Source organism: Lates calcarifer, linkage group LG11 (genome assembly GCF_001640805.2).
Source record: "Lates calcarifer isolate ASB-BC8 linkage group LG11, TLL_Latcal_v3, whole genome shotgun sequence".
Taxonomy (NCBI): domain Eukaryota; kingdom Metazoa; phylum Chordata; class Actinopteri; family Centropomidae; genus Lates; species Lates calcarifer.
The window spans coordinates 16,152,283-16,175,727 of NC_066843.1; the positions used below are offsets into that span (position 1 = coordinate 16,152,283).

The 23,445-nt window shown below is 42.4% G+C and overlaps 4 protein-coding genes across 5 annotated transcripts; 1 reads left to right on the top strand and 3 right to left on the bottom strand.

Annotated features, from left to right (window-relative positions):
- Nucleotides 1-1,601: 1,601 nt before the first annotated feature.
- napsa (napsin A aspartic peptidase) lies at nucleotides 1,602-6,552 on the top strand. The gene is given in 10 exon segments (XM_018667703.2): nucleotides 1,602-1,782; nucleotides 2,114-2,267; nucleotides 2,958-3,008; nucleotides 3,010-3,082; nucleotides 3,638-3,756; nucleotides 3,926-4,125; nucleotides 4,321-4,443; nucleotides 4,759-4,903; nucleotides 4,995-5,093; nucleotides 5,829-6,552. Coding segments are annotated over 10 exon segments (1,194 nt in total). The 5' UTR covers nucleotides 1,602-1,714; the 3' UTR covers nucleotides 5,991-6,552.
- Nucleotides 6,553-6,668: 116 nt separating this feature from the next.
- mief1 (mitochondrial elongation factor 1) lies at nucleotides 6,669-11,784 on the bottom strand. Its single transcript, XM_018667701.2, has 4 exons — nucleotides 11,638-11,784; nucleotides 11,324-11,504; nucleotides 10,228-10,499; nucleotides 6,669-10,119 (listed from the first exon to the last, which is right to left on the bottom strand). Exons 1-4 carry the CDS (start codon nucleotides 11,782-11,784, stop codon nucleotides 9,133-9,135), a joined length of 1,587 nt encoding a protein of 528 aa, XP_018523217.1. The 3' UTR covers nucleotides 6,669-9,132.
- Nucleotides 11,785-12,185: 401 nt separating this feature from the next.
- On the bottom strand, nucleotides 12,186-13,478 carry LOC127142944 (MIEF1 upstream open reading frame protein-like). 2 transcript variants are annotated; one of them, XM_051073685.1, is made up of 2 exons: nucleotides 13,377-13,478; nucleotides 12,186-12,435 (listed from the first exon to the last, which is right to left on the bottom strand). In XM_051073685.1, exon 2 carries the CDS (start codon nucleotides 12,396-12,398, stop codon nucleotides 12,186-12,188), a length of 213 nt encoding a protein of 70 aa, XP_050929642.1. In that variant the 5' UTR covers nucleotides 12,399-12,435; nucleotides 13,377-13,478. The 2 variants fall into 2 exon arrangements, with proteins under 2 accessions (XP_050929642.1, XP_050929643.1); XM_051073686.1 differs by having other exon boundaries at nucleotides 13,373-13,461.
- Nucleotides 13,479-14,777: 1,299 nt separating this feature from the next.
- Nucleotides 14,778-23,084, bottom strand: si:ch211-256m1.8 (uncharacterized). Its single transcript, XM_018667700.2, has 4 exons — nucleotides 22,407-23,084; nucleotides 20,380-20,843; nucleotides 19,813-20,211; nucleotides 14,778-19,393 (listed from the first exon to the last, which is right to left on the bottom strand). Exons 2-4 carry the CDS (start codon nucleotides 20,449-20,451, stop codon nucleotides 15,488-15,490), a joined length of 4,377 nt encoding a protein of 1,458 aa, XP_018523216.1. The 5' UTR covers nucleotides 20,452-20,843; nucleotides 22,407-23,084; the 3' UTR covers nucleotides 14,778-15,487.
- Between the last annotated feature and the right edge of the window lie 361 nt (nucleotides 23,085-23,445).

Consider the following 23,445-nt stretch of genomic DNA (forward strand, 5'->3'; position numbering starts at 1 on the left):
AGGTCAAGTGAGTGTCTGCTTTTGTAACCTTGTCTGCGCCTGTTTTCACACTTTGTCATAGCTCTCTGTCAGGAGGGACAGCCTGTTGGACGGCAGCTTGGATGACTCATCTTGAATTTCTAATTGCTACTCTTCAGTCTTCATTCATAATTTCTACTGAGGGCTTGAGAAAATATTTCCAACTCATGATTTTTATTGTCTCATCTACTGTCCTACTAACAGTGAACACTAAGGTGGATACCACTCTCATATCTGTATGTATATATGTAAAGCTAGCTGGAGCCAGCAGTTGGTTAGCGTAGCTTAGCATCAAGACTTGAAACAGGAGGAAACTACATACCAGCAACTCTAAAGCTCAATCATTAACATGATACAGAAAATTTCTTTAATCCATACAAAAATCAAACTGTAACAGCAATTTCCTGTTTCATAGAGGGTTATGCTAATAAATACTTTCACAAACAACCTCCCATAAAATGGCACCAGCTGTAAATGTAGCTTTATGTTGTCATGTACATCTCAGAAACTATCTGAATAAAATTATTTCCCAAAATGGAAATGTTGAACTATCCCCTCAAAGGGACACTCCAAAGATATGACATATCAAGATCAGTTCCTCATGCAGAGAACAACTCTGCCTTTGAACAGCTCTATAAGGTCATCAGTGACTCTGGAGGAGCTGTACTTTTAGAATTATTTTATTTTTGCAGTTAATCTGTTTTGATCAGGGTTTTTTCTGGGGTTTAAGACATCCACTCCAACAATTTAGTATTACACTTTCATGAAGGAGGGGGCAGATTTAAAGAAGAACAGTCAAGCCTGAAGCAGCAAAAGCTGAGATATGCTAACTTTAAGTCTCTAGAATGAGTCAAACTCCATGAACACTGAATCCTACATGCAGCTCAAATTAAATTTCATTAGACCCTCCTTGACTGCTAAATTAATATGTCTGTTTTCTGCAGTTACAAATGTGTATTCTCCAAAGCTCAAGTGATGTCCCCTTGGTCATTCTCTCAGACTCTGACCCCCCCCCCCAAATTTGCATAGAGAGTGCAGAAACATTATACAACTGCTTCCAGTGGCTGAGCAGCAACTGAGCTTGATAAATGCAGTGGAGCGCACCTTTTAACAAAGTATCACAACTATGAGGAATGGTGTTTGAAAGGCATGTGCATTTACCAGAAAGAGTAAAAGATGCTATCAGGTTGCATTGTGGGAAGTGTAGTTTTTTTGAAGTCTGACTCGTGAGTTGCTAAAAGTCCCTCCGTCTCTGCGGCATCCATTTTTATCATCTCTATCTGTAAGCTTGATTTTAGATAATTAGGTTCATAGAGTCTGTGTGGAAAGACTTTCCCGTTTAAAGTATGTTCTCTATTCTATGAAAAGTTTTCTCAGCTGGGTTTTCCTAACATTTACACAGCGTGCTCAAACGCTCTCTGTCATCCACACTCACAATATAACTCGTGACCCTTCAGAGACCTTGCGCACAGGTCCCTAATGCGGGATGATGGCCATCCTCCTCCACCAATGAGCGCACGTCACTGACTGTTTTCATCCAACCACTGAGTCGCATAACGGGGAGAAACGAGTAAATGCGGACATTGCCGAAGTACTTTCACTTACCTCGCTGCGTCGGTTAAAATAGTGGACTGCATCAGAGCGCCTCGTAATATCGGAAACTACAAGTGCCTTTTTTTTCTTTACCGGGGCAGACATGACACGGCTGAAGATACTTTATATCATTGGGACGCTGCTGATAATACAAAGCGTCGCCATTATAAGGTAAACACATTTTGTCAGCTGATGTTTTTATTGTTTATGCTAAAAATAAGGCAGATAAGTCAGATAAGTATCGTCGAAAGCAGGTTAATGTGTGTGTGTGTGTTAACTTTCTTACTCTTTGCTACCCTTATAATTAGTCCCACGTGTTTCCAATTAGTATGCGAAGACATTAATGACACCGCTGCACTTCAAAAAATGTTTCTACTTTGCTCTACAGTTTGCTCGGTTACAAAATTTGCATAGAGAGAGCAGAACCGAGCGCTGTGTGTCGGGAAGCAGCCTCCTCGCGCGCATTGTACCTGTGACATTGAACTCAGTAATGTCTTTTCAGAGTTCCTCTTTATAAAACCAGAAGCCTGCGCCGCCTGATGAGCGACAATGGGATGTCTCTGGAGCAACTTCGAGCTTTGGCGAAGAGCAGTGGAGAAGCAGACGGCTATCCCTCCCCGAAACTGCCTGTGGAGAGGCTGACCAACTTCATGGATGTATGCAAGCCTGCAGAATACTTGATACACGTCAAAGCCAGATTAGCTTTTTAGTTATCAGCCTCACCCCCCTCCCTCATGTCAGTGGGACGCAGTGAGTGGGTCCCTGTAGCTGCCGCTTTATTTGAGGGAGATTCTTTTAGCTGCAAATATAAATGTCATCACATCTCAATGTGCAGCACAAGTACTAGTTTGTACACAACATTGTGGGGCAGTAAAGTTCAATATTTGAGGAGAACTGCAAAAGGTGGAAATGAAGTAAATATTAGACTTCAGGATGTGTGATGTCATGGGTTTAGATCAGTTTTGTTTCCCTTATTGGCTCATACATTAAATAACTAGGAAGAAGGTTGACATGGACACAGAGAAACTAAATCCACATTATACCTCAATGTTTAGTTTTGATTTTATGGAACCAAGTTGGTTTTAAAAGCTTCTCTCACAGTAAATACTCTCTTTACATGAAACATGAGACTCCCATAGCAGGTGTGTTTCATTCAGGTATGCTCTTGTATTAAACTGGTGTTGTGTATACTGGCACAGTTTAAAGACACTCCTAAATGTGTCTGACGACAGAGATTTTTTGTTAGTTACACCTGCGCGTTCCTGCTAAGGTTTGAGTCTGCTGTGAAAATGCCCAGACTTAATGTTGAATCTTTGTTCTCCTTCTATTAACTGCTGTGTCCTCAGGCTCAGTACTATGGGCTGATCAGCATCGGCACCCCTCCGCAGGATTTCACCTGTGCTGTTTGACACCGGCTCCTCCAACCTGTGGGTTCCCTCCATTCACTGTTCCTTCCTGGATATAGCCTGCTGTGAGTTTGCTTTCTGGGGAAATGACGCATTCAGAGTGTTAAATGCTGTGAATGTGTGTGTGGGCTACTTCTTGGAACACATAATGTGTGACTAAAATATCACACATTTTGGGTTGTTCCATAAAAGTTTGTTTTTCACCTATAGTACACAAACATTTTGCTGTTTCTTAGGGCTGTTTTATACTGCACATAATTCATAGTTACATGTTCAGTGCCTATAAACATTTGAAAATGTTCTAATATGATGCAAAAGGTTGTGTTTTTTGTATGTGGTTTTTGTCATTTTGTTTTGCATTTCTTTGTGGCCCATTTTGATTTTTTTTTTTTTTTTTTTTTTTTTTTTTTCCAACAAGAAATGTTCATGATCACTTCAAACTGAGGTACAAACAAGCCAAACTACCTATCACTTTCTTTTTCTGGTAGGGGAGGCACCAGGGCCTGGGGCACCCCTGGTCATCCCTCTAGCCCCACCCCATGTCAAACAATTAATCATGTATTATCACGTACAGAAACCTAAGCATTTTCATTTCGATTTAACTGTCCTCTCTTCATTAGGGCTTCACCATCGTTACAACTCGAAGAAGTCAAGCACATATGTTCAGAACGGCACAAAGTTCTCCATCCAGTACGGCAGAGGCAGCCTGTCTGGCTTCATCAGCGGGGACACTGTAACTGTGAGTTTAAGAGACACTCCCTCACATTCCCTCACTTGCTCACAAAGCTCTTTGTTGTAGCTGCATTCCTCCGTTTTGGTGGTCACACCATTCCTATCATTTCATTAAGAGACTCGCTCTTTTATTGGCATTAACGTCCCTCTCTGCTTCTTTTTTCCTCTCCTGGCAGGTCGCAGGTCTGCCTATTCCTGGGCAACAGTTTGCTGAAGCAGTGAAGCAGCCTGGCATTACGTTTGCTGTTGCGCGGTTCGATGGGGTCTTGGGCATGGCCTACCCCTCCATATCAGTGGCTAATGTCGTCCCGGTGTTTGACACAGCCATGGCTGCCAAGCTGCTGCCTGAGAACATCTTCTCATTCTACATAAGCAGGTTTGTTTCTGACAGACAAGAACAGGCTTAAATATACAAACTATTGACATTTTAAGCAGGCTGTTGACTTGTGATTTGTCAAACTGGGTCTTTGCCCATTAATTCAGCAGCTTTGGAGTTTTCACACTTTAAGAATAAGTTGGCACATTTTTGGTGTTTTTGCTAACGCAGTGAGTTACATCTCTCTCTACTCAGAGACCCAAAAGCAACAGTGGGAGGAGAGCTGATACTGGGTGGGACAGATCCACAGTACTACACCGGAGACGTGCACTATGTTAATGTAACTCGCAAGGCCTACTGGCAGATTAAGATGGATGGGTGAGAAAGAGTCTTGTGCTTCATTATTATGAGGAACTGGGACCTGTCAAAGTGTAGTCTGGGTTGACACACTTTCTATTCTGTTTGTCATGGATACAGTTCTCTCTTTTTTGGTATCCACAATGTCTATATGTTTATTAGGGTTTCACCTCACAAAAGAAGCTGTTACATATGTTTGTAAATTGCCTTTTCATTTAAACTTGTGGGGTTTTGGTGCATCAGTTGTCTATCAACTTTTCCTGTGATGAAACTGAAATGATACCACTTCTGTCCGTCTGCCCCACCCTGCTGCTCCCTCTCTAACCTGCCCCACAGAGTTGAAGTTGGCAACCAGCTGACTCTTTGCAAAGCCGGTTGCCAGGCTATTGTTGACACGGGAACATCCCTAATTGTAGGTCCTCGAGAGGAAGTCAGAGCTCTGCAGAAAGCCATCGGAGCTCTGCCCCTGCTGATGGGAGAGGTACAGCTGAAAAATGCAGATCCACTCAGTTTGTGTTGTTGTTTTTGGTGTTGAGAGATCATCTCAGCATGTCCTCTCCTCTCCTTCTTAGTACTTCATTGACTGTAAGAAAATTCCATCTCTCCCTGTCATCTCCCTCAATATTGGAGGGAAGAAGCTCAACTTAACTGGAGAGGATTATATCATGAAGGTACGTTCACTGATATCCTAATGATTTACAGACAAAATTTTGGTCCTGTGGTCCAAGGAAACTTTCACAACTGCCACTTTTGGTTCGGACAAAACTGAAACTCTGAAGGTCCAGACCAAACAAGGTCGGTGTGACAACACCCTTAATCCACATCTGAAATTTAGTCCCCTGGGGCAGAGAGCCACATACAGGGCAAGCAGGTCAGTTGACAAAATAGAATCTAGTTAACCTTTAAACAGCTGTTGTCATTTTGTAGCCCTGGGCCTGTATCATGAACTGAGATCAGTGGGTTAGCTAGTAATCTCTGGGCTTGACTCACTATCATAAAGTTCAGTTTTAACTGAGTAGATCACCATGACAACTGATCCTGTAGGGCTAGCCTGCTCCAGGTTAACTTCAGAAGGTCAGATCAAAACCTGTCAACAGCCTGACTACTGACCAGTCAGATCAGTGGAAAAAACTGAGTTGAGTCATCATTCCTACAAGATCCTAACATGAGCACAAGTACTGAGCTTATAATGAAGTGAAGGTGAATAAAGAGCAGTCGATATTTTTGTAGATCAGTGGAATTGCTTTGCCATTCCAGACTTCAGTTTTAAATCAGTCTCTAACAAACGTAGAGCTAGTTTATTACACTAAATATATAATGATGATTACAGATTCTTGATTCTTGCAATAACACACATGAGATGCTACAAGTTCATCTGTTAACCTGAGTTTATCTTGAAATTGCAGGAGACTCTGATGGGCACATCAATCTGTCTGTCCGGCTTCATGGCCATGGATATCCCACCTCCTGTAGGGCCCCTGTGGATCCTTGGAGATGTTCTCATTGGGAAGTACTACACTGTGTTTGACAGGAATGCTGATCGTGTGGGGTTTGCCCCTTCCAAGTAGTTGCACAACGCTGCATGTATGAAATAAGTTTCACTGCTTGTTTCTAGTGGTAATTTGGCTTTAAAGATGACAAAGTAAGCCAGTCATCATGGTTGTAGTGTATCACTGAAAGGCCTGGCTTGCCACAGTAATATCTCACATCTGCTTAGAACAATGATGTGGTTTCCAGTGAGTAAGTGTGGATGCTACATTAGTAACCTTTTCCACATATTTAGCATGGAGAGCAGATGTGTTCTGCCACTGAACAAAGGGACTGCTTCAGTTTCTTGCACTTGTTTGTGAAGCAGCTTTTGATTTTTGAGCTTTAACATGGCTTCTTTGATATGGCAGAATTCAATCAGAACTATGCATTTTGATATTTTTGTGCTGTTTAATTTTTGTAATTAAGATGCTTTAGGGGAACAAATGCACCACAAAATGTTGAATGTTATTTTGTTTCATTCCTAGCAACTGAACCACGCTTTTGTATACTGAACATATCTCAGGATGTTTCTTTTAACATGCCTATGTGAATTTTATTACCAAATCTCACTGAATAAAACATAATGTTAATCAACTTTTATTTTGGATCAATGGGTTTATTTGATTGTAACCTGTCTTTGAGCATGAAATCAAAAATCTCAAACTGCATGCCTCTTTGCGGGAGGAGGAATAAATTACAGATGAACATACAAAACGTCATTTGTAACATTTAATGAAGTATACAAAGTGCTGCACTGTTAAACTCCAGAGCTGAACTAAAAAAAGAAAAACAAAAGCTGGGAAAGTATACACAGCATGCAACACAGCATATGGCTAGTATGCACCCCACAAGGTAGAGGTAGTGATCTACTTTGGGTTTTTGTTTTACAACATTACATGTGGCACAGTGACTCCCCTCACATTAGCACAGTAGTAATTTGTAGCATAAATTAGGTCTGCAAAGGAAGACGTTTAATATGCACACAAAGAAGATCTACTGTGGATTCATTTATACCTAGAACAAAGCACTTAATGAAGCACATTGAGTGAGACTTGTGGAATTGAATCAATGCAAATAAATATTCAGCTCTTTTTGGTTACAAATGTACAATAAATACAAAAATATTCACCTGTCTCTCCATTATTATCTGGATGATTGTTTTAACTGAATGACCAACAGAACTATAAACAACCCATATCCCTCCATTTTGTACAGTAGTGTACAAACTGAGACGGATTGAGGGGACACTTGCTCCATATCGCATTTTTTAAAATTCATTCTAAGGCTAAAAGTGAGAACAAAAAGCAGCCATGTGATGATTTTGGACAATATATTTTGAGTACTAATTTAGATAGAGATACTATAAACTCCAAAGTCTGCCAGCTATTGTAGTTAGTCCAAGAGTCAACTATCACTACATGTGGAACTGTGCAGCTTAAAATGATGAGGACCAGGCTGATGTAACATCAGAAACCTTGGCTATCAAAGCTGCTGTTACATAATTGCAGATCGTATTCTACAGAGATTAGCACCTGTAATCTATTAACATACACGTAGACCTGACAGATAGAAGCATCCTGCTGGTGGTGATAATCACCACAGGTCACACAACCTGATCTGTGCCATGTGTTGTTGTTGCAGAATAGTGCCAGACAAGTAACAGCACCTGCCCTCTTGAGCTGTGTGATACAGCCTGGTGCCACACTAATCCACGTCTGGCTCAAGACAAGACTGGGCCCAATCAGTACCTACGTATTAATCGGGGTTTAATGTGGACTTGGAACGTGCACAGGTATGCACACAAACACAGTACTACAGAGGTAACAGGCTCCACACTTTACATGAAATCAAGACAAGAGCTGAAGTTAATACTGAGACTAATTCGCCATTTGACAAACACCCTACAACGTTCTCCTGCAGGTTAGTACTAACACAGTTCACAGCAGTGTGTGGTTGTCATGAATTTCTGATACTGTAGAGGAAGTTTATGAAAACTCAAGTGTCCACAAAGCATACCACATGCTGAAAAGATCGAGACCCAGCCCAAACGTGTGTATGCAATATTGAACATAATGATCAAAGAAGATCGGAGGTGGAATTTAAAGCAAAAACCAGTAGACAACAGCACTTACAGAGTCAAACTGAAACACTTTCGACAGTGCCAAATAACCAGTGATGGAGGCTGTACAAACTAATCATCAGTTAATAAAGCATATCAGACCTGTGGAGACAGAAACCAACTTTTCACAGCAGCAAAAAAAGAGCATCTCTAAGTTTGGAAAGTGTAAGAGAAAATGATGGTGGTGTATTGTAGTTCAGATTTCATGAACCAGCAACATTTCAGAAACTGTGTATTTTCCATAAATACAATATTCCATTTGTCAATGTTCATTCAATTTTATATCAGATTCATTGTCGAATGGTGTGTATTAAGTATTAGAAATAGTCCTCGACGCATAGGTCAGTGCATATTCACCTGTTTGATTTCTAGATTAGGTAGCCAACACATGCAAGCTGCAGACATTCCATACACACAGCCTAATGTTTGTTTTCACACAGCACTGGAAACATGTAAAGCATACATCTTGAATGTGGCCACCGTGTTAATGACAGGGGTTTTTTTTTTGTTTTTTCGTTTTTTTATAAAAACCTTGACAAACGTTACATTTAATGGCAAAGGGGACATGAAACGTTAGCTCATCTCTTTAACTCAAAAATGTTGAGTCCTTCAGGCTGATCAACAATTTATTAGCTTTTGGGTTGGCATACACACAGTCAACATTACATTCTAGTCCTCGACACAGTGGCACTGACCCATCTCAAAACAGTCAACACCATCACCATGGTAACTTTAACTGCATTAGACATGTGTCTGTATTCCTAAAACTCTTCCAATTAAAAAAAAGCTCAAATATGGCATTATCCATTTTAATATGGATCAGTAAATCCAGAGTTCAGTCCCTCCATTCCAGTGTATTAAGCCCTAACAGCATGCCTACTCTTAGCTTCATTAATACAATGGCTTTAGTGAGCGCCATGAACTCCATGACCCCTGAATTTCATTTGAGATCTAAATATTTGGATGATCACACCATGAAAGGTTTTCATGTCACACTGATCAACACTGCTACTGTGTGTATCACATTTCTGCACAGATGTTTGTGTCGCGGCATTTAGAAATTAAGAAACCATGTGTTTTAGGAGAGAGGATGATTCCATGCAGATGTTTGTTTTTCCGTTAACCTCGTTTTGGCTCGAGGTCACCATTGCGCACATAAACAGTGGTTGACATTTCAGTGCCACGTTGCTGTGTAGTGACGAGGTTGTCAGGGATGTGATTGGCTGTGCCAGAGCAGTTCTTAGCAGCCCCTCAGGATCTGAGAGGGCACAGTAGAGTGTGTACCCCAGCTCGTCTACTTCCTGTTCTGTCAGCTCACAGAATAAGTTAACCTTAGGGCTGAGGGCACACGGCAGCCTTCCAGCCTCTAGGTGTCCCACCAGTGCTCGTAGCAGCTGGAGGAAGCGGTCCGCCAGCGCTTCCTGGGTCCAGTCACCTTCTTTTTCACTTAGCAACAAGATGGCATTGGTTAGCTGGCTAGCGTTGAGCCGTTGAAGGGCAGGGTTGAGCTTGCACACCGCCTTCCCCACCTTTAGGCAGGCACATCTGCAGCCTCCGTCCTCCTGATCCAGAGCCCTGAGTCGCGCCGTCTCAGCCACTCTGAAGCTCTGCCGCCACAGGTTTTCGTGGCGCTCTGCCGCAAGCCGATGTGGTTTAGCAATCAGTGAGGTTCCATCCTCCATCACAAGTAACGGTAGGAAGTCCACATATAACTTCCTGTCCGTTTCATACTGTACCTCCAGGGTCAGTGTTTCTGAGGGAACCACGGGACGGATGATGTAGTCGAGGACACTCCCTATAGCAGGCCAGTTGATGGAGCCAGCCACAAGCTTGTCAAAGACCTCGAGGACTGATTTGGGGGAGAGGTAACCTCCAACCATGCAGCGGTCCCAGTAGCTGCTGTTCCGTGGGAAATATTCCAAATTCTCCCTGCGGACGAGCCAGAAACCTGGGACATTCATGATGGTGTCCTCCCCGGGGATAGACGACCACAGGTTCTTTTCCAAGATGAGAGGCACCATAAGCTGGGCGTGGTCTGCTGTAACCACCTAAGAGATGGAGGAAGGGAAATAAAAAAAACCAATTCCTAATCTATGAATCAATATGCTCAAAGAAGCTAAACTCTCAAAAAGTAGGACTCGTGTGAAACCACCTACCTGCAGGTCATCATACAGACTGCCACTCAGGTACATCTCTCTGAGTGGCATGTCAGGCAGTTTAGCGTGAAGAAACACTCTGAGCTCCGCACAGATGTCCAGAGCTGCCCTCCTGGCCATAGCCTGCTCCTCAGCAGGGATGTCCACATTATTCTGGTAGAACTCCCAAAGACGTTCCTGCAGGGACAAACGCATGCGGGCCCGCAGCAGGTCGGACTGAGTGGCCCCACTGCCTCCCACAGCAGCTCGACCCATGGCCCTCCGCAGGCAGTCTGACGAGGTTGGAGGCAATTGAAAGTTACAAGATGCATTTGTGCAAAATATGCAGCAGAAATTTTGTGACTTTCCCTCCTCCAAAATGATGTCTTTTAGTCAGGAAGGGAGGCTGTGGGTAAAGGTGCAGAGAGTGGATGGTGGGGTGGTTGTTTGCCAAGACCCTCAGCCATCATTGCATTTACAATACAAGAGGTTAGAGTACACTCTCTGAGCAGCTCTACTTTTTCAGGGTAATCTGGACACTACAGTAACTAGCTATCAGAAAGTGACAAGATGAGCCAGCTGAGCCAGGGCTAGCTAGTCAGCATGCTAACTTCAGTAGAAGAAAAGAAGTGATAGAGATAGAAGCAACAAGTTAACGTGAGTGTTACTTTCCACCACCAGAGACAGTTCTTGCTTAACTCGCAATGTTTCTTCTAGACTGGTAAGTAAACAACTGTTAATGCTAATGTTGGCTAAGTTGCAACAGGAAAGCGTACATATGGCACCTTTATAAATTAGATGCTGAAAACAAAAAACACTTTCATTTACAAAAGGTAATATTAAGTATCTGAGAGATTATTTGCATCAAGATTCAACTACAACAAGTCAAACTAATATAGGAGCCAACTGACTAACTACAGCACTACAAAGAGCCAACACCCACTGTAAAGGAAGAGCAAGAATCCTCCAAATAGGCTGTCTGTCAACAGATAAAAAAAAACTTGATGACAGCTGGCTTAAGATTCTGAACAACAAAGCTGGCTACTGACAGATATTTTAAACAATGACATCAGACAAATTTGTCTCAATCTTTAAAAGAGCACTTTGTTTTCCTCACCTGGTTCAAAAGCATGTGAGGAAGTTGGCAGAGACTGTAATGACCTGCTAACTGTGGACTTCATGTCCTGGTTCAGTACCCTTGGTGACGAACCCATCCAGGCGGGCTCCTCACAGCTTCTCTTTCCTGTCTGCTCCATCTTGGTAGGACTGGTGGGAGCACTTATGGCACGGTCATACATCTGTACGACAGAGATTTGTGTATACGTTGTTCATATTGGTATGGATGCTTCAGCAAAAGTTTTTTACCATCATAACACATGGGAGTGAGGGGTATGGGAAAATTAAGTTAGAGATAAATGTCTACTGACTTACTCTTTTGACAGCTAGTGTTGCAATGCCAAGCATGGCTGCTCCTCCCACCCCCAGAACAAGCTTAGCATTGGAAAGCATGAAGTCAATGGCTGTGCCAATGCCATTGTCATCTTTCTTCCCTTTACGGTCTCCATTCACCCCTGCCATCCTGCCACTGGAAAGGAGATGAGGAAAGACAGTCAGAGAAGCAGAGACTGGCAGGAAGACAACAGAGACAATGTATTGTCTCTGTTGTCTTCAGTTCCATTTCTTAGCCAAGAGACTACAACATGTTGGTTAACCAGATTCTTAAGTAGACCAATATTACATACACAGTTCAATCTGCAGTGACTGAGTACTGAGTACCTGCAGAGTACTTGAGTACCTGCAGAAGTTTCATCAGCAAGTAACCACACCCAACAGAATCCTACAAAACTATTTTTGTCCACCCTCCCCTCCACGGAGAATGTCTCAAAGTTTCATACAGAGCATTTTCCTACTGTAAACCCACCTGGAAGAGATACACGTCCTTTAACCCGCCTCCAGATGACCTGTGACCCCCCTTCGCCCTACATAAGTCCACCCAGTCGGCTGCTGAGGAAGAACTGGCCCCTCTTCAGTGCGTCCTCCTTATCTTCGGTTACAGTGAGGGCTTGGCAACGGCGAAACTCACGAGCCACAGCACGCCGATAATAATTACGGTCAGTGTACTGAAGGTGACGCCCTGCACGGAGCAGCGCCCGGTACAGCTCCAGCACGGCACTGCGAGACCAGCCGCCCATTAGGGACCACACATGAAGAGGGGGGACACCCTGGCACCTGGACAAAGGGAAACAGAAGTCATGTGATGACGGGACTGAAGTCAACAGATTAGGATGACACAGCAACTGCAGGTATGTCTATAATATTAAAACAGGGGCTAAAAATAATCTGAACATCATATCAGCTCCAAGGTCATCATTGGATGTAACTGGTAAGAAGTGAAGCACTGAGTGAAAGTAAAATTACATTACATTACATTATTATATGGGAGTTTGGTTTGAGCGAATGAACAGTTTTGTGCTGAAGAAATTAACTTATCTAAACAGTGCAGCCATACAAGAGACTGTCAGGGAAAGCTATCTGTGCTAAATGTAAGTGGCCACCCTGTCCTGGATTCTACTATTTATTGATGTAAAAAGCAGACTTTATTTCCCAGTTCATCAACGAGCAACGCTACAAATAGTTTGATCAATAACTAATCCGTGAAATCCGTAAATGTAAGGAAAATATACATTTAAGAGCACACCATTTTATACCAGGGTAAAAACAACCTGTTAATTTTCCAGTCCAAGTCTGTTATGTGGTACAAACGTCTACAAACTGCTTCTCAGATGCAGTGTCAGCCTTTAAAGACTGCAATGTTAGCTAACATTAGCAACCATGCAAATGTGACCACTTAACCATCGTGGCTCAATGTCTCCCTGATTTCCATTGACTGTTATGTGCCCACTGCCCCTACCGAACAATAAATATCAACATAGCAAGCTACCCGACTGTCCCACTGACATTAGAAAATGGCTGGCTTAACGGAAAGTCACACAACTCATGACTAGCTTGTTAGTTCAACGTGCTAACGAGCTAGCTCGTAGGCTAGGCAGCACTGACCTTACCTTTAACCAGCCTTATTGGCGATACACGCTCGTAAATGGAAAACAGTGGAATACATAGAGGAAACAAAATCGCAAGCACATAGAGCGAAGAAACACGAACAAACCTACGTTTCAGAAATCAGACCAAAGGGGGTTATCTTCAGACAGAGTCAGGGCTCTGCTCAAGCCGGGGGTCAGACTCGACAGTGACACCGGAAACAAATAGTCTACTACTTATATACTACATCCGGGTTAGTATTTACTTTGTTACATTTGTAAATAGTAACTAATTTTATTTCAATATATTTTTTAATACTATTATTATAGTAGTCAATCTATTTGACAAATCTAATAAATTTTACATGATGCATTCAGGAATTATAACTAATTTCATGTTTGTGTATTTTTTTTATGATATTGGAGATAATTTTGGATCTATCAAGATGAAGTGATGGTGGTACTCCAAATGCATAATAAAAACTTACCTCTCCTGTCCTGAATTTATGATTCTACTAACCTATATTTGACTGGAAAGCCAAATCATTAGCCTACAACATATTACAAATGTTGTCAGATGATGTATGACTGTATGTATGTATGACTGAAATGTCATTTAAGATGGTTTCTGCTTGAAGTTACTAACTACTACAAATAAATAATGTACTACTAGTTCTCTGTTCCAATGATGTAAATGGTTTATGGGTTAAAAATCGTGTAACAGGTCCATACATGGACATGGATACACCTAATCATATTGGTCCCGACAGCATGCTCAGATGCATTTTAGTGAATATAATAGCAAATCTACCTATTTGCAGTGTTTTGGTTTCCATTTCAAATCAAGAGGCCACATGCAAATCACAGACCAAAGGGTTTCAATCCTGTTTTGCAAATACTAATGGACTTGCCACGTTGGTTTTTTATTTCTAACATTGTCTTGGTATACTTGATAGAATAAAGGGAACCAACCTGATGCCAGAACTGAATTTCAAGTGCAATAGAGGCTGTTGTGCAGTTGCCTTGTAAAGAAGAGAGATCTTCAGAGCTTCTTACTTCTTTCATGAGGTTAAAGGTGAACACGTGCTGCTAAGCCATTTTCCATAGTTATAGCATTTTGATGAAATGTTAATATTCATGTTCAGCATTTCTTATTATGAACACTCTTAACCCTCCCATTACTCTCACTGATACTTTGCATTTATTAAATTATTTGGTCAGTTTTAATGAGGAAGCTGCTCTGCGAGGTTGTCTGTGTGTTTGTGAGTATGTACATGGATTTTAAATGTCTGGACAAATCAGTGTGTGACATTCTTAATCAGTGTTAAAATCTGACCCACAACATGTGTTTGCATGCAAACCGTGTACTATGTCTTTAAAAACATCAAAATTCAGTTTCAGAGTTCAGCTCAATGCTCAGGTATAACTGTATGATAAATTTATGTGTCTCAACTAGGAGACTGACATTGAGCTAAAAACTGCAGTTATTTTAAATACTTGATACACATTGGCCTTGTCAGTAATCAGTCCAGATCAGTGACAGGTATTTATTTGGTTTGTTATTTGTTTTAGGAATTACAAATCAGTAATCACTTCATGAAAAACACTGGTGCATGATTCATATGACAAAAATCCTTTACATACAAAGACAATGTAATAAAAATAAAACAAAACATCACATTGAAGAACAATATGAAGAATTTGCTTGTAAAATTGATCATTCAACATTTTTGTGGAAAGTATTAGGACTTTAACAAATGTCTGTTGTCCTCACAAGGATAAAGAATGAAGATACTGAAACAATTTAAGATGTATTCACACTCTTCATGTATTTTCACTTTGCAGTTACCTTGATACTGTTGCTTTACCACAAAGAAAGGAAACCAACCTTTAGTGTAACATGATAACATTTAAAGAATAAGAAATGAATTGCTTCCTGTAACCTTAATTCTAACTTTCTTTACATTAATATACTTTTCTCTTCTCTCCGGTTTCTGGAAAATGTCATTTTTAGAAACATTTTACTTTGTGGGATACAAGGGTCAGGTGGGACTAAGGGCTGTAGGAAGTTTCATCAGGCCTTGGACACAGCAGGAAAGATTTTAACAAACCTAGGGCTGGATGAAAACTCTTAATTACTGAGTCATTTTTATGGTAAAATACCTTATTCTATACTCCTATTTGGCCCCATTATTAAAAGTATATTACATCTAATGGCCTGAAAATCCAAGGAGGACTGATGATCAGGGCATGTATTTCATTCCTTTCATCCTTGGTATGATATGTATATCTCTTATGTCATCATGCTGAAGCAGCCAACACAAGTAACGCTCCGTCCCCATTCCCCAGCCACTGGTAAGAAGTGGCTTCACTTGGCGCATGTTAATGTACCATTTGTAGGACTGCTCGGGCACTGCATGGTGCCTGAGGGCCTCCTGTACCATCTCAGGGGTGGAATGACGTTCACCAAGACCCACAGTCTCACCCAGCCCCAGCAGAAGGTCAGCAGCTTTGGCCTTGCATCGCCCAGTGCCCTCCACATATGCCTGGTAGAAGGGAACTCCCAGATGGTCCATCTCAGTCAGCCAAACAGCGCCACCATATTTCTCTATCAAGAACCGCTCTCCTTTGCGTGTCAGTTTTCTGCCAAACTGGGGCTGACCCTCTTGGACCCACTCTACGCACTCAGCAGAGGGCATCATGGGAATGGCCTGGTCAAGAGGGACTCTTGGTAATGCGGTCCTTCCATCCAGCTTACTCACCATGTCTGTGACATGTTTAAGAGTCCCAGCAGTGTTGAGAATTATATCCGAGTGTTTCTTCAACATGGACTTGGTCAGATGGGCCAGGTATCTCTCTGCTGTGGCCATGGCATTGTCCATGTCTCCCAACAGTTCACACTCCACGTGGTAGAACTGGTTCAAGTGTGTGGCATCAGGATCTTCCCCTCTAAAGCTGGGAGATATGTAGTAGGTCCCTGGCAGATTCTCCTGGAAGCGAAGGAAGTATTCAAGTACAAACTGCATTGAGTCGGCCAGGTAGATGTCCTGACCCAGCAGGTTAACAGAGACTGGTTCTGAGTCAGATCCCAGGCCCATTGGTGAGGAAATGGTGTCTGTGGTGAGAGGGGTCAGAGCATAGGAGTACTGGCAGGAAGTGTGGAAATATTCCACTGTACTGTGGAAAAGAGTGTTTTGAATCTGGAACAGGTTGCGATACCACTGGCTCTTGATGGCAAGTGTGGAGTGGGAGTGAGGGTCTTCCCATGAATGAGGAGGCCTGCACTTGGTGATCTTTAAGTGGATCATTTTGAGGGCTTCAGGGTTGGCAGCTGGGCCATCCAGTGATGACACATATCCAGGATAGCTTTCAAAGAATTCTGGTTGCAGCTCAGCAGACTTGGTGCCATCTGATGAGGGTATCAGAGGGATCAGCTTGACATGAGCATAGTCAATCTCAAAGCCCTCAAAGATCAGTGCAATACTTCGAGCTCTCATACCCTCTTCCAGTAGTCTGGCAACTTTATGAGTGGCTAAGATCAGTGCTTTGTAGTCATCTTCATTAAGTTTGAAGATGTCACTGGACAGTGGTTTGCGTGGCACCACAACAGTAAGTCCTGGAGTGTTTGGGTATGGTGTGAGGAAAGCAACATGTTCACTGTCTTCCCACACTCTCCACTGTTGCTGCTCTCCACGTACAATGCGACTGAACAGGTTATCATTACAAGGGTCCCCAAAAAAGTCAAAGCAAGAGGGTGCATTTGGTGTTGGCAATCCACTTCTAATCTTGGCTTGAACCTGGGCCAGTGCTTCGTCATTCCAGTGTGGGCCACTTTTTGAAGTGCAGTAGCCAGGATCGCAAGCATGGAATTCCTCTTCACCACCAAGATGAGGCTGCCACTTTGGTTCTAAGCCATGAAGTGGGAGCAGTCTGATTTGTGCAGGATGATCAGGAGTTGGATAGAAAACCAAGGCGCAGCGCTGCACTGCCAATCGCTCACATAATAAGCTTGACACAGCCCTTGCTCCTTGTAGCATAGCCACAAAATCAGGTGTGGCTAAGTGGAAGATGCTGTTTGCCCCACTAAGAGTTTTTCTGGTCAGAATGGTTGATCCAGGAGTCCAGGGGTTGGGATTCAGATAGGCAACCAGCTCATTTGTTTCCCAGATCACATCAGAGAAGCTTCTCAGTGGCCTGAGGACCTCTACTCGTGAAATACCACCTATCATTGAGGCCACAAACATCACACCAGCATTTGTTTCAATGATGGCATCACCTTTAACATCCACAGCAATGATACCTGCACAGACCCCCTTCAGATTTTCAGCCATCACTTCTCTACATGCCTGCCTAAGACTATAGCCTTTGTGATGGTAGAGACTGGCTATCTTCTGGGAAACTGTGTGCCTCAGAAATACATCTCCATCTCCAGAGCAAGTGATAGCTAACTTGTTGTCAGCATATATTCCTGCCCCTACAATTGCTGTATCCCCAACTCGCCCTTTCAACTTTCCTACTAACCCACCTGTGGAGGTTGCAGCTGCCAGTTCATGCCTGCGATCCAAGGCCACAGCTCCAACTGTCTGAGGATGGTTATTTTTTGAGATATTTCCACCGCTGAGCTTTGCAGTTAACTCTCTGTGACGTATGTCTGTGTAGAAATACTCACGACCAACAGGCTTCGGCTTCTCCTCCAGCCCCTGCAGGAACTCCTCAGCCCCATCTCCCACAATGAGTGAATGTGAGCTTTTCTCCATGACACATCTGGCTGCTTGTATTGGGTTCTTCACACTTTGAACACAAGCAACAGACCCTGACCTCATTGCACTGCCATCCACAATGGTTGCTTCCAATTCATTTTTGCCATCTTTGTTCAATACCGCGCCTTTGCCAGCATTAAACAGGAAGCAGTCCTCCAGAGCTTCCACTGACCTCTGAACTGCATCCAGACTTCTGCCTCCTTGTTGAAGCACTTGGGATCCAACAGTTAAGGCTGTCTGTAGAGCAAACTCAATAACCCCAATCACTTGGGTGTTCAACATCATCTCTTCCCCAGCTCCACCATGGATTACCAGAGTATAGTCTGGACTCATGCCCAAGGTGGAATCAACAGTGCCTGTGCCATTTTTTGGACTTTCTAGACAGTTATAAATATCTCCAATCATTTTCTCGGTTTGACCCTGTTGAAGTAGACACTCCAGGGCTCCCATCTGGTTTGCAATGGCATATCTAACAGCAAGAAGCATCACTAGCTTCAGGTTTATCTTCAGGTTTTCTTTAAGCTTCTCCAGTGTCAGAGCAAAGCTCCCTTTCCCATTAAGCACAATGCGAACCTTGTCTCTTTTTCCAAGGTAGGTTACAGCCAGCTGATCTTGAGCATAAACATTCCCTACTCCACACTCTACACCCTCCATCAAGTCTGTACCAGTTAGATACACAGATGGACACCCAAAGGGGTCCAGAAACTTCTTCAGTGGATTGTCAGATGGCAAAGATCGCCGCAGGGCAGCTAGGTGAGGACCAACACCTTGACCACTTTTAGTGTTTTTAATGAGGCTCTTATGCTCCAGAAATGCAACATGGAACAAGCGTAGGAGTTCAGTAGTGTAATGGATTGTTTTGTCTGGGCTAATGCAGGATGCCAAGGCACCTATTAACTTGCGAGAATGCATTGTGAGTGAGTATGTAGGATCACATCGGCCATGTTTGTAGTGCCGCATATGTGTTGGTGTAACAAGAATGTGACTGGCAGCAGATTCCCCAAGAGTCTGCCTCAGGGAAAGCTGCAAAGAGAAGTTGATCCAGGCATCATACAGGCCTCTCTGCCCTCTCAGAGTAGAAAATACATCAGGATAGGAGGGCACATCAAAAGTGAGAACTGGGTGTGTTGCTTTTAAATCAGGGCTTGGTTTGGGGGTGTTTACTCCTTGCAAGGGGAATGTTAGGGAGGTTGGGCAAACAGAATTAACATTGTTTACTATGACAGACCCATTCACATTTTCTGGTTCAGTATGAATCAGGTTTAAGTCAGCAGTCTCAGACAGATTGTACACACGCTCAGTCACAAGCCCAGCCACCATCCCATCCACGGCACTATGTTCAAAAACCATCCCAGCTGTGCTGTCCTTGAACACCACCAGGTTCACTACCTGTCGAAAGAAAAAGAAATACAAAGACTGATTTATTTTTTCAGTCCACTCAAAATCAGTGAGTATTGCAAACTCTGACCACCTCTAAACACTGACAACAGACAACTTTTGCATGAATTTATATATTTGTTTTCTTTACCATTATTGTCCAAATCAAAATATAAATATCTTACTTGCTTACCTTGTTATTGACCTGATGCAGAAATTCTAATCTGTGATCTGATTGTTAATATAAATATAATCACCAGAGCTCTGAATTACTTTGTCATATAATACATGCCAGTGTTCACTTGAACCCTTATATGATGGAGTGTATTTTTGCTGGATTTTACTATGGTTCTCAAGGGAGTGTGTGTGGAAGTGGTGAGAGATCTCGTTGGAGCTTGTTTTAAAATCCTCATCCAGATTATCTCTAGTACCTTATCATAGTATCTCAGACATGGGCCGTCTCCTCCTCCCAGCCTCACTGCATTGAGGATATCAGCCAGTTCAGGAGGTGCATTCCAGTCTTCCAGACAGAGAGTTAGCACAGCACTCTCCATCAGCCCCAGGGATGCTGCTGCTTCCCCTCCTTGCCCCAGGATCTCTTCCCTGATGTCAGCCCAGGTTTTACGCTGCAGAGCTGAGAGGCTGCAAATGGTAGTGGGATCACTCTGTTTTCCTGCTCTGGGTTGATCCATCACCTGAGCCAGCTGGTTGTAGATGTCAATGAATGGTCGCGCAGAAACTGGCCCACCACTGCTTGGGCACCACAGTATGTCAACAGGGAACACTCCTCCAGCACAGGTGACGATAGCATGGAGGCTATCTGGGTAGACCTGGAAATGACAATGCTACACATTAGAAATTGCTTCAAAATAGTGTGTTAGGATTAAAGTTCAGGAAATAAACTACTTCAAAATTCACCCTAGAGATTTAAACTTACTGCCTGAAAACTTAAATCCCTTCACCTTATCTCTCCATCTGTGTCCTGCCAGATATCTTACCTTAATTTGATCTTGAGTCCTGCCAGGAATCCTGCTAGCAGCAAATACCTCAGACTGCTGTGTGCGCTCCATTGGCACATCACCCTCCAGTAACAAGGGCTCACTGTACAGCTTTGCTGCTGCCCAGAGTAGAGCAGCTGCCCTCCCAAGCTGGGTGCATCTCTTTGCTTTCGATGGAAGAAGAACAACAGGGAGAGCTGTGGAGGTGGGCAGAGGGTCAACACAAGACAGCAGCGCTCTCTTGAACTGCTCTGTCACCCAATTCTCCTGGTCTGCAGCTCTAGCTGCTAATTTCTGCTGGGCCTCTTGAAGGAGCTCCTTCTGCTGTTCCACTGCACCTTTTGAACTCAGGGTACAGGTCAGGACTTAGAGTGAGCTGCAAGACACGGCCCACTTCTTGCAAGGTAACATCCAACTCAGGAACAGGGTAATTGAGAAGGGTCATTGTGTTGATATGGAGGAGGCTTGATAGAGGAGGAAAATAAAGAAAGAATCAGAAAAAGAAAACCATGTGCACATGAAGAGTATAGCGTACATGCACTGCAACTACAAATACCATTTTTATTAATGTAATCTAAGCAAACAAATGTATTTAGCCTTAACAAACAAATGACACTTGCATAAGAGCAGTAGCAAAGCATCCTTCCATCAGCACAGAAAAAGCTATGCTAAGTATAACCAAGGTATAAACATTATACCTGCTTCTCATCAGCATGTTAGCATTGTAAATGTGACCGTGTTAGCATGTGAAGATGTTAGCATCTAGCTCCAAGCTCCTCTCGGCTGACCTTACAGAGCTGCTAGCTTAGCTGTATACTGAATCTTATCCCAAAAGGTGTCAGGGTTTTTCCTCACAAACAGCACCTCAGGTCTTAAACAGTACACGTACAAACACATACTGGCACAGTGCAATATATTAAACTGTAAATCATGCTACATTCACTCGTTTTCAAATCTCCATTACATTTCCTTCACATGATGTCCAACCTTTTTCACATTAGCAGAGCCAGTAAATCAATTATCTTAATTATGGTGAAGGGGCTGCTGAGTCCAACACAGGTCTCTTTGTGTATTAATGTGGTGAACATGAATGGAATGCATCCCAATTTTACTTCTGTGTGAGACAATACCCCCCTGCACTGAGCAGCTAATGTAATGGCTGATAACTAAGCCCATCTGCTTACACGTGGAAAGCAGTTTACCACTCCTCCGCATAAATTTAAAGCCTGGCATTTTTTTGTTGCTGGTTGTCAAGGAAATACATTCCCTGCTGTATGACTGTTGGAAAATTAGATTTCTCCTGACTGGTCCTATCTGTTCAAGTCATCCACACAATGCTGGCTGTCTCTCCTCTGTCTGAGGATGGAGTCAGGTTCTGCAATGATTCCAGTCTTATGATTCCAATAGCTCAGACAAGCATTTGATAGACAAGCAGTACTATCAATGATACTCTACATATTACATAATGCACATTTTTCAATGTAACTCTATATTGTCTAATATTCTGTAAGATAAAATTACTGTGTCAGATTTTATGGACATAAAACTAGCTTTTAGTCAGTCTTTCAAAACAGGCAAAATGAACAAAGCAAAAAAATATTCAGAGATCTGAAACTTTTTTCCTTATCTAAAAAGTGTCCGACGTTACATTTTTTAACACATTTTCCCATTTAATCCAAGTGGTATATTCCCAGGCAGATAATTTGGTTATTTTTGCACCCAGTACAACAAAAATGAATGGGATTTTGTTTGTGCTGTTCAAAGCATTGAAAAAAAAAAAAATTACAAAAGTATTTTTGAAAAGCTCAATAGCAATATCTCTTACCTTAAATAATACCCCAATTACTCTGGAAATGACTGTCAACAGTTTTCGTTGAGACTATAGGATTGATTCAGCTAACATTTTAAAACTATTCTAAAGACAAGAAATTACATTAAAAGCAATAAAAGTGACAGAAGATTACTTCATTTTTTCATTTTATACAATATTCATGGTTTATTTTATTACAGAAAAGAAATCAACTTACCTCAATATGGAAATTTCTCTAAGCTCTGGCCAGTTGGTACGATGAACGGACAGTCAGTGGGAGGAAAACTTGGTCGAACTACAAAAACAAGGGTTTGTCTATAATACAGAAGCAGTGACTCTAATTAAGCAATTCTGTGTCTTGCCTTCCCCCTCTCCTTATCATAGTCTCTCTCTGTGTCTTTCTCTTTCACCTTCTCATACACCATTATATGTCTGTTACATATTCTAACTTTACCAATGCACCATCAACAAAGTTTGTGTCATTTGTGATTCATCCAGCAGCTTGAAATTGATGTTTGGACAGTTCTCTCTGCAGATAACTGTGTTGGGATGTAACTAAGCGCATTTACTCAAGTTCTGTGCTTAAGTGGAAATTTGTGGGTACCTGTACTTAACTAAAGTACTTCTATTTTTTGTTCTGGATGACATGGTGGTGCAGAGGTTAACACTGTCACCTCACAGCAAGAAAGTTCTGGGCTTGAACCTGGGGCCAGCAGGGGCCTTTCTGAATGGAGTTTTCATGTTTTCCCTGTGCCTATGTGGGTTTCCTCTGGGTACTGATACTTCCTCCATGTAAAAATACATGCAGGTCAGGTTAATTGGCAACTTTGCTGTTTATAGCCCAGTAATATACTGGCAACCTGTTCAAGGTGTACCCTGCCTCTTGTGTCAACTGGGATTGGCACCAGGGATGCCAGAATACTTCTGCTACTGACAGACAATGTATATAATCATTAAACATTAAATAACTGGTGTCATGTTAAAGTATCAATCCACTGAAAATATAATGCCAGAAACTGACTAACTCGTCTGCTATTGTCAAAGGATGCTGATAGGTTACTCTCCAGATATAAGACCGTGTAACCACATAACAATCAAACATAATAATGTGTCATGTGTTCAGGCTAATCACTATATACCTTGAGACTGGTGCTCAACGCACCACAATTAGCTTCAAGTGTAGCTCCAACATGAGATTGTAGTCCTCAGTGAGCACACTGCAGTAACGTATCTATTTACATATGTACTGCAGGTGT